General features: G+C 39.4%; 1 protein-coding gene across 5 annotated transcripts; it reads left to right on the top strand.

Annotated features, from left to right (window-relative positions):
• The first annotated feature begins 1,239 nt into the window (after nucleotides 1–1,239).
• On the top strand, nucleotides 1,240–13,439 carry AGA (aspartylglucosaminidase). 5 transcript variants are annotated; one of them, NM_001444829.1, is given in 9 exon segments: nucleotides 1,240–1,490; nucleotides 3,759–3,912; nucleotides 4,957–5,069; nucleotides 6,131–6,243; nucleotides 7,382–7,496; nucleotides 8,103–8,178; nucleotides 8,956–9,063; nucleotides 10,028–10,161; nucleotides 11,569–13,439. In NM_001444829.1, coding segments are annotated over 9 exon segments (1,032 nt in total). In that variant the 5' UTR covers nucleotides 1,240–1,372; the 3' UTR covers nucleotides 11,670–13,439.
• Nucleotides 13,440–15,014: the final 1,575 nt, after the last annotated feature.

Raw genomic sequence — 15,014 nt, 5'->3', positions numbered from 1 at the left:
ATCTAATGTTCTTGTATAAACTAGTGAATTTTGCCTTATCATACCTAGCTCATGACTAAAATTTTAAAACAGAAGCTATAAAATATCTGTTTGCATCTGTCCATATGACTATGGTACCTATGTATGTATGTTACAGATGTGTGATTTCTATTTAACCTCTGGATGGCATTGCCAAAATTAACTTGTAAAGAGCTCTATATTTAACTGGCTTAAAGACAAACACTACATAAATCAAGTATACTTGAAGAAATATAGAAACTAATTCAAATGTTTTTCAAGTTCACGTGATGTAGGAAAATCCCCAGTAAATAAAACCTAATTTTGTCGATTTAATTACAATAGGCAAGTCTTTGGTGCTATCAGCATTAAATATAATACTCTTATTCTACCTCGGTTTACTAAAATATAAATAAGCTCATTATCGCTATTGCAGACTTTGTCATCAAGAAAGATAACTTAAAATTAGCTGTTACTGTGTCATGACATTTCCAAGAGCAAATCTAAATGTTAAGAGCAAGTAGACTAAATACATATGTAAAAGTTATAAATGAACTTTTCAACAATACTTATGTTTCATGGTATGGCTACTTAAAAAGCTTCCAAAATCTTTAACTTGCCTCAGTTCATCTTTCAACAAGGTAAAGTCTCCATTCTGCCTTCATTCAAACGTTTATTAAGTACTTAATGGTGCAGGCAGGAGGTAAAACACGTTCAAAAAGGAATGGAGGTGGCTTCTAGCCCTGGAGGTGCAGGAAGGTAGGTACACTTCAGTAAACTGTGCAGTTAATTTCTGCTTCTTCAGGCAGTTTCTTTTTCTTCCGACTCACAGATTAACAACGAGAGTACGTCCTACAAAAAGAAGCGGTGGAAAGAAGACTGAAGGCATGGGCGGGAGAAAACTAAAATAAACCTGGCTCTAAGCACTCACGTTTCACCTATACTTAACCACCCAGCTCTCTGCGGCCAGGAACCACACCCAGCACACTGCGAGTGTCATAAATTTACCAACTCCAATTTTTAATAAGAGGCTAACAAGTTAAAAGCAAACTCAAAAGTTCCAAGGGTCGTGTAAGCCAAGGCTGTGTAATTTCATGCTAACTTTCGCTTGAGCATTAAAAAATCAAATCAAATCATCTGCGTAGACATAAAACGGAATTAAAGAGGAACCCAAGGCGACCCGGGGAGTAAAACACGTCTCGCGAGAGTTTGACGAGCCCGAGCCGGGCCCCAAGGAAGTGGGCGTGGGTCCAGGTGGGCGGGGCTCCGGGGATCGCGAGTTTTGGGTCGCGGACCGGGGATCTGCGGCGGCCACGGCTACTGTGACCTCTGGTGGCGGCTGTGACCTTCCTCAGCTCCTTCCTGGCTCGCAGCCATGGCGCAGAAACCGATCCTGCTGCTGATGCTGCTGCTCGGCGCAGCCCCGGTACGCAGCTCCAGCCCTCTGCCGCTGATCGTCAACACTTGGCCTTTCAGGAATGCAACCCAAGCAGGTGCGGGGCGGCAGCCTGTACGGGGACTCTGTTGCGACAGCTTGCGGGAGGGGCGGACCGCCGGCCTTCCCCACCGAGGTGCTGGGAGCCGGGAGGGCGGCGCCGGCCAGAGCCGGCCAAGGGTTCCGCAGTCTCGCCTGCACCCGCTACGTCGCGGCGTCTCTTGCAGTTGACCATCCACCCTGTCGCTGCTGCATTTTAGAGCCTCAATTTTGGGACGACTCCCTCTATTCAGCCCCTATAATCACCAGTCACGAGATATTTTCCACTCTGCTGCTGACCTAAAGCAGTTATAGCTTTTCTGCTCAAACTCTTCCACTGAGCTCCTAGGCCGTCTTTTGCCTGACATCTAGTCTTTTCAGGGGTTGTGTTCCCTGCCCACCTCTCTTTTCTAACCCCTTACATCTAACCAATACGGTCTTCTTAAGCTTGACAAATGCCTAATAATTTCCAAAGCGTACTCTTCTTACATTTACATTTACTTTTTTTTTTTTTTGCTACATGCTGACATGTATTTTCCACCTGAAATACAGGGTTCCAGTCTTGGTTATACATTAAAGTCATCCTAAGATCTCAAAAATCCTGTCCCTGGGCCCCACCTCCTGAGATTTTGATTTCACTGTGGGAACCAAAGTATCAGATTTTTTGTTTGTTTAAGCTGCCTAAGTGATGTTGATTTGCAGCTAGGATTGAGAACTACTAAACTAAAGTGTCACCTCTTCCCTGATTTACTGTCCTTAGGCTCAATCTGAGTCACATGCCTGTCTTATGTCCTTTGTTGTCATCCTGTACATACTATTATCTTGCCCTTTTCTTATTATTCTGTATACTGTTTCATTCAAGGCATACTTCCCTAGGGGTTGTTTCAGACCTCTTCTCTGCTGTTTGAGGCAGCTAATATCATCTTCTGGGCTGAACTGACTTTAGAACTTGATGGAGCCAAGTTTGCATGCTATAAGCAGTGTATATACTTCAGAAAAAATGAGGAAAAAGGCTGTGAGAGAAACTTCCAGCAATAATGAGACAGAAAAGAAAGTGCAGGGCTCCCAGGCAGGGGACGATTCTGGGTATGTGGCCTCTATTCAATTCTACAAATATACTTGCAAACTTGTCAGTATTCAGTAATGATACTTAAATTCTTACCAATACTAGCATTAACTTTCAAGGAATTCTGTTTTTACAAATGAATAAATTGGCCATTGGAGTTCCCTTGGTTAAGGGAACAGGAGCAGGTTAAGTATCTGGCATTGTCACTGAAGTGGCTCCAGCTGTTGCGCTGGTACAGATTTGATCCCTGGCCTAGGAACTACCACATGCCGTGGGATTTCCAAAAAGGAAATCAACCATTGAAGGGTTTTATTTCCCCCCTTTTTTGATGTGTGGAGCTCTGCAGAGCTTAGTTTAATGCTAAAAGCATGGCCACTGGAGCCGAAAATGACTACTTTTGAATCGTGGCCTCTGCTACCTACTAGCTGTGTGACCTTGACCAAATAACCTCTCTGGGTCTATTTCCTCCTATTTAGAATGAAGACAGTAATTGTACAGTACCTCAAAGATTAAGTGAATTAATTTACTTGAAGTTCACGTTGTAATTATTTGCTGTTACTCTTTGTGACTGAGACTTCCTATGATAGATGTTACTTCAATAAAAACATAGGCATATATATACACATTTTTTTCTTTTTATGGCCGCACCTGTGGTATATGAAGTTCCTGGGCCCTGGGTCAAATTGGAGGTGAAGCTGTGGCCTATGCCACAGCTGTGACAACACGGGATCTAAGCCGTTTCTGCAACCTATGCCATATCTTTAACCCACTGAGCAAGGCCAGGGATGGAACCTGCGTTCTCACAGAGACAGCATTGTGTTCTTAACCTGTTGAGCCACGTGGGAACTCCCATAGGTATATTTTTAAAAATCTGATTATGCAGAAGAAATTGATGAAGCTCTGATTTAATGAATTTTCAATTTGTCTTTTAGTAGCTTAAATTGTAATTTCTTTTTAAACTGAAGGAGAGAATACTTATTTTCTCACACACAGTAGAAGCAGATATTAATAAGTGAAAAACCTCTCACTTTGCATCAGTAGCCAAGTGTTTGATCTCTTCAAGGGAAAGGGTTGTTATACAATTTTGTCTATATCACTCTTCTTTGCTATAACTTAGTGTAAATGTGAAAACATTCTTTAAAATAGGAGTTTTCAGGATATTTTTGGTTTGTTGCATTTGGCATTGAAAGAAAAGTCAGTATATTGGGATCTGATTACCAGCATGGAGGACATTAGCATCTGGAGGTTCTGCGCTGGATGCGGTTGAGAGTGGCTGTGCGGCATGTGAGAGGGAGCAGTGTGATGGCACCGTGGGCTTTGGGGGCAGTCCTGATGAATCTGGAGAGACCACGCTGGATGCCATGATCATGGACGGGTAAGAAGGCCCTTCAGCAGAACCTTGTTTATCTCTGTGTGTTCGCTTCATGTCCAATTACATTTATAGTTGATTAGTCTTCTACTGAGAACAAGGTGGACAAATCTGTAAGTTTTGTTGTAGATCAAAACCCCTAGGGTATTGTACTTGGCCTTTCCAAACACAAGGCGTTTCCTTCTCAAATAAAAAAAATCATGACACTTGCAGCAACATGGACAGACCTAGAGATTATATTAAATGAGGTCAGGTGGAAAAAGACAAATATATATCATGTATTTGTGGCATCTAAAAAAATAATCATGAGTTTATACAAAACAGAAATAGACCCACAGACATAGAAAACAAACTTATACTTACTAAAGGGGTGAGAGGGGGAATAAATCAGGAGTTTGGGATTAACATATACACACTACTATGTATAAAATAAGTAAAGAACAAGGACCTGTATGGCATAGGGAACTATACTCAATATCTTATAAAAACCTATAATGGAAAGGAATATTAAAAAAGAATATATATATGTATGTATGTATAATTGAATCATTTTGCTATATCCTTGAAACTAATAAAACATTGTAAATGAACTCTACCTCAATAAATTTTTTTTGAAAAAAGAAAGGAAGAAAATCATGATCATCCTAGAAGGAGTACATGGAGTAGGTAGTCTCCTTAGAACAGGGAGCACTCCGAGGTACAAAAACACACCTCTGACCTGGTAAACCATCCTCTACCTGCCAACCATAAATGCTGTGGTTTCCCTGACCTGAAGCCTTAAAACCCCCTTCAAAAGCCCTATTTAAAACTGGCCAGGAGAAACTGAGAATTTCAGTACTTTGAGACTATGTGGTAAATTGATTTTCTGTTTGTTCGTTAATATGTCCAGTGATGGAAGTTTGTGGGAACTTGAGGGATGGGCCGTCACTTCTATGTTGAGACGGTGGAGTTTAACCTACAAAACACTATAGCTTTAAAGCAATTTTTTAAAAATATACAAACCTATAAAGATATCTTAGTATACCTTACTACATTTTTTTTTTCTTACAGCACTACGATGAACGTAGGAGCAGTAGGAGATCTTAGACGAATTAAAAATGCCATTGGTGTGGCACGGAAAGTACTGGAACATACCACACACACCCTATTAGCAGGAGAGGCAGGTATATTTTAACTGTACTCAATTTTTATGTAGTCTTTTGTCTATAGTCTTCACTGTGAAAAAGGACTCAGTATCAAATAGTGGCGAAAAGCAGACCTAAGTCAAATGTGAGCTGTTTTACTTCATGTCTACTTGTTACTTCTAATTGTACTTTCTTCATGTTTAAAATAGGATTTAAAAAAATCAGTTTATTACCAACAGATGAGTAGCTGTTGGAGGGAGACAGGAATCAGTGTTATTTCTGTTCTCATGCTACATCTTTATGGGTGTAAGACCCAAGGGGTGTAGGGTAACAGAAGATAGGGACAGAAGGAGTTTTGCTATAGCAATGACACTTCCTTGAACACATTCCAGGTTATATAAATCAAAAAAATCATACAGTGATCTGTAATCAAAAAGCATTCTTAACCGTGTATTAGTGAACAGCTCCAGTTGGCAGCCTTAGATTGTGTTAAAGTACAAAATGAAAACTACCTGGCAAAGGATCTGTCCCTCATTCAGGGAAGCCAGTGGCCCTTTGTTTGGTATCTCCTATTTTTCACACACTGGGCATTTCCTCCTCAGTTAGAGCAGTGAGATCCACTGCTGCTCAGGTGTGCCTTTCCTTCTGTAAAAAAAACAGAAGAGGGAAGATTCTGTAGGGGACGTGGGAAAGAACTCCCCCCCACAAACAAGGGTCTCAGCAGATCCATGTTAGGAAGGACGTATGGAAGCTGAGGTCTAGAAACTGAAGCCCACACAACTCTTCATGTCTGAATCCTCCCTTAAAAGTCTGTTTGGAATTCTGGTTGTGGCTTAGCAGAAACGGATCTGACTAGTATCCAGGAGGACACAGGTTTGATCCCTGGCCTTGCTCAGTGGGTTAAGGATCCGGCATTGCCCTGAGCTGTGGTGTAGGTCACAGACACAGCTCTGATCCCACATGGCTGTGGCATAGGCCAGTGGCTACAGCTCCTGGTTGTGCACCATGTATGAGAAGGCTGACCCACAGCACTTCCTGTACAGATGTTTTATTTAAAGGACAATACCTAACTCGTCTACATTTTTCTTCCCAATCTCCAGCCACCAAGTTTGCCGAAAGCATGGGGTTTATCAATGAGGATTTATCCACCAGTGTTTCTCAGGCTCTCCATGCAGACTGGCTTGCTCAGAACTGCCAACCAAATTACTGGAGGGTACGTATGTATGATTTTTCTTAAAGTAAGTTATTTGAAAGTATTAGTTGACATCCCTTCTGCTCTCAGTCGCCTACCTGATGCCTACAGGGCTAGTTAGCACCCTGTTTGCACTCTGGAACCAATGATGTAAGCCGAGTCTGGGCATGAATGTTCTTGAAATCTCCCAGGCTGCGCGTCCAGTCCACATTGGGACTGGGGAACTGCTAGGTCCCTGGGAGTGGTTTCAAAGAGTGAAGGCAAAGTTTGGAAACTATTAGTCTAAAATATTTCTTATATTTTATCTATGTGAAACATACTCAGTGTCTTGCCTGTATTTAACTTGATGATTTATACTGTTAGGTGTCTATTATGATACTAGAAAGATAATTTGTCTTTAAGCCAATGAAACTTTTAGCCTAAATCAGTTTGTCTTTGCCATCCAGAGTCCTTCTGGGGTTGTCTTAGTCTCTCATCTATTTCTTGGCCAAATCCTAAGTACCTTTGAGTAACCAGGGAGTCACTTGAGAGAGGCAGCTGCATGAAACCAGGTCATGGGAGGCACTGAGTGAGAGACTGAATAAGACATGAGTTGTAGTTTCCTTGTTTTAATACCAATCCGTGTACACAACCTGAATTTATGAATTTGGATTATTTTCTTGAGCCTTTAACATTCATAAAAGAATATGTTCACATAAACTTACCTTTGAAAAATAGATGGTTTTAAAATAGATTTTGCCTTACATTTCTGAATAACTATTCTTTAGCAAGGGAACAAATTCTAAAATTTAAAGGTCAGGTCATGTACCTAATTTCTTTGGGAAATCTAAAAAAAAACTAACCTAATCTAAAAAAACCTTCCTTTATATTTTCTATTATGCTGAGAATTTTTGGCATATATAGAGAAAAACTGGTGATCTTTTCCAGATATTATAGATGCCTATTCCATATTATGTGATTCTAAGACAAGAGGAGCTATTTAGTAAAATTATATCCATCTGTTCACATAAGACATAGCTAATCTTTGGCTTTGAATTCGTATCTTTCAGTTACCAGATGTCCTTTTGGTTTCTTGCTAATGTTTACGATTGTACATAACTCCTTGCTGATTTCTAAAGTCATCCTTTCTAAAAAAATGGAACTTAAATTTTGTTTACAGAATGTTATACCAGATGCCTCCAAATACTGTGGACCCTACAAACCACCTAATATCTTAAAGCGAGATGGTTCTACCTATAAAGAAACAGGAGATAGTTACGGTCATGATACTATTGGTAATTTGCCTTTTATATAGTTTTATGGTTAATCTTTAGCCATTTTTAATTGCCTTCCTGTAGTTCTTAATTTCTTTAACCTTATTCATGTACCAGAGGGTGATTCTGATTAACTTCTTACTAAAGGAAAAACACACACACACACTCACTCATGTTCTTTTCATATTTGTATATTTTGGTAAATTACCTTATATATAAATCTAATGACTCTTCACTTAGGAATTTTTAAATCTTTGATATTTAGTTGTTTAATAATTTTATGTTGTTTGCCACATTCAAATGATCTTTCTAATCATGTCCTATAATGTTGAAAATTTCCATTAGTCTACAGCAGTGATTCTCTTTGGCATTACCTTTGAAAAGGCATTGAAAAGTGTTCAGTTTGAAGAGGATACAGGATGTCTATGAAATGATGCTATGAAACCAGGTCATGAAAAAGCACAAATTATACCACTAGTATAATTTTCAGTATTCCCAAGACTGTCTTCTACCTGAAATTAGTGGTAGAGGATGTTTATGTGACCAACTGCTCTATTTTATTTGGTTATATTTGAGGTACACTTAAGAGCTGATACCTACAGTGATATATGTTTTTTTAACTTCTAGGCATGGTTGTCATCCATAAGATGGGATATACTGCTGCTGGTACATCTACAAATGGTATAAAATTCAAAATACCTGGGTTAGTGTTTCTAAAAGAACAGATCTCAAAACTATGTATTGAGTATCAACCAGTATGTCCTTGGTGCTATGGGGGATGCAGAATGCAAAGCACAGCCCCACCCTCACAGCTAAGATTTTGTGACAGAAGATAAATTAGTCGCTGTTAAGTGCAAAGGAGAGGGGGGTGTCAGCCAGAGCTGCAGCTGTCAGAGATGCAATGTGATCAGATTAAGCTGGTTAATTAGGCCAGGACAGGTGCTGGGAGCTGACCCAGAGCCAAGAGAGGGACAGGGGTATCCAGAACAAGTCACTAAAGGATCCACAGTAGTACATGCTCAGGTTCAGGGCTCCAAAGGCTGGGACAAAACAACATGTCTGTAGGCTGTGGGGGAGGAAGACCAGAGCCAGATTTCAGGGGGTCTTTAAGGATTTCTGGATTTTCTTCCAAAGTAGTAGAAAAGCATGGAAGGTTTATTACAAGGAAAAACCTTGGTAAAACACTGGCACTGGATAGATTTTGGGTGAGGAAAACCAGTTTGAACCTGTTGGGATAATCCAGAATTGAGGCGATAAAGGATGGAGATGGTGGAACAGTCACCATGAACCTGTGCTGTTATGTCTGACTCGTATAATGAAGGCAGGTTCTTGAAAACCAGGTTGAAAAATGAAGGAAAAAATATGTATTCTGATAAAGAATTTACTGAAACAGTAGTCAGTGGCTGAGTAGCTACATTTCCTAAAATAACTGTCTTGCTTGGATTTTCCTCCTGAACTCTCCTGCTGTGCTCTTCCAAAGTCGAATAGGAGACTCGCCAATCCCTGGGTCTGGGGCCTACGCCGACGACACCGCGGGAGCCGCTGCCGCCACTGGGGATGGTGACATTCTGATGCGCTTTCTCCCAAGGTGGGACTTCCTGCCTCTGTGACTTTACAGACCTAGAGGCAATATTGTCTGTCAAGATAGAAAATCATTGTGCCACATAATCCGAATATGTGTGTATGAGAGCTTTGAGAAACCCTGCTTACCAACTCTTTACGTTATCATTTTGACCATCGTAATCATTCAAATTAAGTAATCATAGTCCTCTGAAATAGAATAATACTGTCCGCTCTACTTCACAGATGAGAATACTTATGATCCACTTGAATAATTTATGTAAGACCACTGAATAAAGGAGCTGTGATAATTAGTGAGAAAAGTGGAAAATGCAGTCGCTGTTTACAATTAATTACTTAAAGATAATCCTTACAACAAGATATGTTGCTTATGCCCAGGGCTTTCCCCACTGATTATAGCCCCATTTCTTTTTTTTTCCTTTAAGGGTTACATCCGAGGCATGTGGAAGTTCCCAGGCCAGGGGTCAAATCAGAGCTGCAGCTACCAGCTTATACCACAGCCACAGCAATGCGGGATCTGAGCTGCATCTGCGACCTACACCACAGCTCACAGCAACACCAGGTCCTTAACCCACTGAGCGAGGCCAGGGATGGAACCCACATCCTCATGGAAACCAGTCGGTTTCATTACCACTGAGCCACAAGGGGAACTCTGCCCATTTCTTATTTACATAGAACCTCTATACTTTGGCCCCATGCTATTATTACTAATTAACCATTATTCAACCACAGTCAAAAATGATAGTCATCTGAAATGACTGGGTGGATTAGGTGAAAAGATAGACATGGTATCAGAATTTACTTCCTTTCCTATTGGTACTGTCACAGGAGTGTTGGACTTCTGTTCATTTATGTGCACTGTATTCTATCAAAGGTAGCAGTTTTGATGGTTTTCAGTTTCTAACCTCAAGTAACCAAATTTGGAATTAGTTTATTCTGTGATATCAAAGTTTTGCCTCTGTTTAAATCAGCTACCAAGCTGTAGAATATATGAGAAGAGGAAAAGATCCAACCACAGCATGCCAGAAAGTTATTTCAAGAATCCAGAAGTATTTTCCAAACTTCTTTGGAGCTGTTATATGTGCCAACGTGACTGGAAGTTATGGTAGGTTTTATGTGGAATTCATATTTGTATGTACCTACAACTGTTGATAAGAATAGACACTTTAAAATGTTGCAGTGCAGTTTATTCCTCTGCAGGAGAAAACAGGGACTTTATGGAGTAGGCACTGGATAAATGTTAATTGTTGATGTGTCAAGGCCCTCAAAGTGATAAAAATATACCTGAAACCCTCCTTTGTTGACTGGCAGTGGTTTTGATCCAGTCTTTGGCTATTAGCTCTTACCCTTGACATTTGTCCTAAGTAAAGTTTAACTTCAGCTCAAGTACATGCTGAGATGGGCTACTAGTCAAATGCTTTTATTAATTAGAAGTAGGTAGGAATAAATTATCTTCCCCCATTTCTTTTCTGTTCATTATTTAAATGTCTCAGTCATTTAGATCTTGGGGCTCTGAGTGTATTACTAATTAGTAAACCAAAGGCGTTAGCAGAATTATTTTTGCACTATATTTGAGGCATATTCTTTGCTTCATTTACTTTCTATATGAGCCTATCACAGTTTCAAAGCATTTCAAGATCAACCACTACTGCTCCTCATTAGTGAGATTTCAGATGGGGAAGATACACAGTCTACTAATCAATATAACTTATCAGGTTAGACTGCTTATTATTGTGCTTTGATCTTTTACTTCCCACAGTTTGGTATTTGAAAACTTGTTTGAGGAATTCCTTACTCTTTTTTTTAAGAACTGAAATATAAAAGCCAATATAAGTTACGGAGGGGAAAGGCTTTATGTCTCAAATGAGTCTGCTTCATTGATTCCCTCTTAGGAAATAAACCTTAGAAGGCTCAAAGTTGGATTTAACAGAATGTAAAAATGATAATTATATAATTGCAGATGAATTTAGAATTGACCAGCTCCTTATATTTAAAGTAATGGCAATAGAAGGGGCCTTCCAGGCATTTGAGCAGAAGAAGAAATCACTTCTGTGTGACAGAGAGCATCTTGACAAATAAGCCTCCTCACTTTGCAGCAGAGCAGAAGAGTAGAAAAGAATAGGAAGCCAGGAAGGGGAGAATTTATGGATGGGTGAAGGGAATGTTCTGGTAGCTAGGGAAATAAAATTTTTAGCATCTGCCTGAATTTTTTTTTTTTTTTTGCTATGAAAAGGATATCAAAACAGTAAATAATAACAATGACAGCATGTGTATAAGGATCAAAAAAATCAGCCTATATTCTGAAGTTCAAAGAACTGGCTTTCCCACTGCCTCTCTCTCCTCTCATGGACTGTCAGCTGATCAGCACTAAGGAGGGCGCACATACGCATCCCTGTGGCCTGACTGGACAGCAGGCATGCGACAGCCCACATCCAGGAGGGGATACGCATCTGTATTGAATGCAAATATGTGCATTCTCTATTTAACCAAGTTTCTCTTTTCTTGGCCTCAGGTGCTGCTTGCAATAAACTTTCAACATTTACTCAGTTTCATTTCATGGTTTATAATTCTCTAAAAAGCGAGCCAACTGAGGAAATAGTAGACTGCATCTAATCCATCTTTGCTGTCAGTGTCTATATTTAAAGAAGAAAGAAACAGAGGCTGAAAAGGCTACTTACCGTCACTGGTGTAATGTGCCTCATGTATCCTAGAGTCTTTGTGTAAAATAAGCACAGAAAAATAAATTTTATGCTGAAACAGCATTTTCATTTTCTATATCCAAAAATGTTTTTATCTGTTTTTATTTAAGATTTGTATATCCCCTGAAAATGGATATACATGTGTTTCGTATATGTTTAAATTTTAAGTGTTATTTGGTTTCTGCATAGTATTTCAAAAAACTGCTACTTTGGGGACTTATTTCCATAGTGATATAGTAAAGCCAAAAGAAATCATCTATTTTGGGGATACTTAAAATAATTAGAGTATCCAGGATTTTTAGACCCAAAGAAAACAGTAATGATGAATCCCAACATGATTAGTCCTGATTGAATCTCAGTACCTTACAGTAATATGTCTCTTAACACTGATGATCAGTTTTACATAATGTTCCCTACTAGCTTGAAGAGGAGAGAATGCTATTAATAATAAAGGTGCTTTCTGTTTTGCACGTAGTAGAAAATGTGGGCAATCTTCTGATGAGCAATTGTATTGATTTTCTTGGGCTTCTTCCTCTGATGGAGCTCTCAATGTGTGAAGGTTTTTGAGCCACAAAAATCTCTGAACTTGCAGCTACAAATATTTAGTGTTGATAATTTCTTCTGAAAATGATTTCAGGAGCTTGATCTGTAATGTGCTTTTCCTGACCTCTTGTGCAGAGGTTGGTGATTGCAATTAGAAATGAGGCAATAACTGTTGGCTACCTTGGTGTTTTCCTGAGGCTCCGTCAGCCACTTGCAGACAACTACAGAGAGTTGTTCCTGTGCTTTCTCAGTGTCATCTTTGTCTTCACTGTCTTCTACATCAGGCATCATTAATAAAACTATGTACAATACTGTCCCCTACCTTTAGTGCATCTGCTCTGTTTTTTTCTACACTAATCTTAACATTTAGTGTTCTTTGTCACTAGGGCTAGAAGGCTGTAGTTTTGAGAGCTGTCATGTTTCATCACTGTCTGGGGAGCCTCTTCACCAATGCCCTCTGTTCTGTCTCCCCCATTCAGCCTTTTCACAAATGGGAACTTGGTAGCTGGACTTAGCTGCAGCTAATAGCAGTCTGAAAGCTAACAAAGAAATAATCCCTCAGCTTCACACTCAGAGCAGAAAAGAAAATCTTACTTTTGTGGATTCCCACGAGGCACACTGACTTGCTTGGGTCTGATACAGGGCCTCGGAACAAGGGAAAAGAAACCAGATTTAAACTTGCAGTGTATTGTATTTCAAGACGGAATGTCCATTGTGTGTGTTTGCCATCCATTAATATGTTACACAGCCATGTACCACAAGAAAAATGAATTTGGAAGTCTTCAAGGCCTGACACTCCCTAGCAAATTAGAAGTTCAGCTGACAAAAACAACCCAAACACTTTTGTCTATTTATTTATTTCTTTGCCTCACCCATGTCATGTGGAATTTCCCTGGCTGGGTATTGAACCCGAACCACAGCAGTGACAACACTGTATCGGTAACCTTTAGGCCACCAGGGAACTCCATCCCATGTGTTGATAAAAGGTATTATAAAAGATTATCTTCTCTTTAACCCACATTCTTCCTAGTGGAAATAATTTCCCTATTTATTTAATGTAGAAAGGCAGAAATGGAATTATCTTTGAAACTACATTTTCTTTCAATTCTAGATTTGAATATATTATTTAAATGCTTCAGATGTGTTGTCTTTTCTCTTGAAAAATTAGAAATTCTTCCTCCTGGTGATGATGGGCATGGAGGACACTTGGGTCTTTGATGACATTTTGATGTCAGTGTTCATGGAGTCATAGGAGAGGCTTGTAAAAAACTGGTAAAATAGCACAGTTCGTGAAGCCAATCATAAAACATGTGAGCCAATCATAAATTGAACTTAGAAATGGTTCACTGGACTTTGGTTAAAGCAAGAAAGTTACTTGGGAAGGAAAGCTTTAAAAAATTAATAGTTTAACTTTCCATGGCCAAAAGCAGCTTGTGGTTTTCATCACATCTCTTATGTGGTGGTATCCACTGCATGGTCATTACACAGCCCAAGGAGAAGGTAAGACATGTGGCTGCAAAGCTTTCTTCCCCATCCTGCCAGCTCCTATGACTTTATAGAAAACCTTCCAATATTTGCCTACTACTTAGGTGAAATTAAATCATCCCAGCACATATGGATTAATCAACTCTAGGTGATTAATATTGTCACTTGAATTTTTATTAGATTTTCTATACTACGTAAATATAATCCTACACACAGCACTTACTGGTTAATTCTGTTCTCACCTCTTTGCAGCTCATGTCAGACCAGTCCTAGCATAGAGCAGGAGTGCAACGGGTTTTCATTTGGACATTGCCCTAGCTCTGTTTTAAAACCACACTTAGGAAAGGGAAGTGATTTTGATATCTGTATTATCACAGTGTCTTGATTGTTACCCCCAGAGATGGTAGGTGAACTTCATGCAAGTGTTTGGTACTTTTAGACAAATACCAAACCTCTTGGTAGACAAAGAGGAAAGTCTTAACCACAAATACATAGTAAAGATTTGGGTATTTTCATGCTCTTCATTTGCTTGCTCTGATTAATCAGTGGGATGGGAAAAAAAATGGTTTAACAAACAAAGACACCCTCTGAGATTGCTCACACAATGAACACTGAATGGTGATAAAATTTCAACAGGAGCCCTTATTCTATCCAAGAATCCCATCTGAAACACGTAAATATTAACCTCATTCCTTTGAACAAAATAGTCAAAAGAGACAGTAATGTAATTCAAATTATAACAGGTTTGCTACTAAATATTGCATAACAAATAATGGATAGATATCTCAGATGATTAAAGTTTCCTCCCCTGTTCAAACTATTCTTAACAGATCCTGATTTACTCTAACAAAATTCTAACCTGACGTTGTTAAAATATACGTGTATGCTGTATACATATAAACCAAAAAAAGAGCCTATTTCCCATCCCAGTGCTCAAATGATTCCTTTGATTCAAAAAGGCAAATAATAAGCATATATATATATTTTATATATATATAATTTTTTTTTTTTTGGCTTTTTAGGCCTGCACCTATGGCATATGGATGTTCCCAGTCTAGGGGTTGAATCGGAGCTGCAGCTGCTGCCCTATACCACAGTCACAGCAACACCAGATTTGAGTCACATCTGCAATCTATACCACAGTTCACTGCAGTGCTGGATCCTTAACCCACTGAGTGAGGCCAGAGATCAAACCCACATCCTCATGGATACTAGTCGAGTTTGTAACTCA

The sequence above is a fragment of the Sus scrofa genome, chromosome 15 (genome assembly GCF_054392235.1).
Source record: "Sus scrofa isolate SSC_HxYL_T2T_F1_AM1 chromosome 15, Sscrofa_HxYL_maternal_Yorkshire_Landrace_v2.0, whole genome shotgun sequence".
In the NCBI taxonomy this organism is placed as follows: domain Eukaryota; kingdom Metazoa; phylum Chordata; class Mammalia; order Artiodactyla; family Suidae; genus Sus; species Sus scrofa.
The sequence above is the reverse complement of the archived record's forward strand: the minus strand, read 5'-3'. Positions and strand labels throughout refer to the sequence as shown.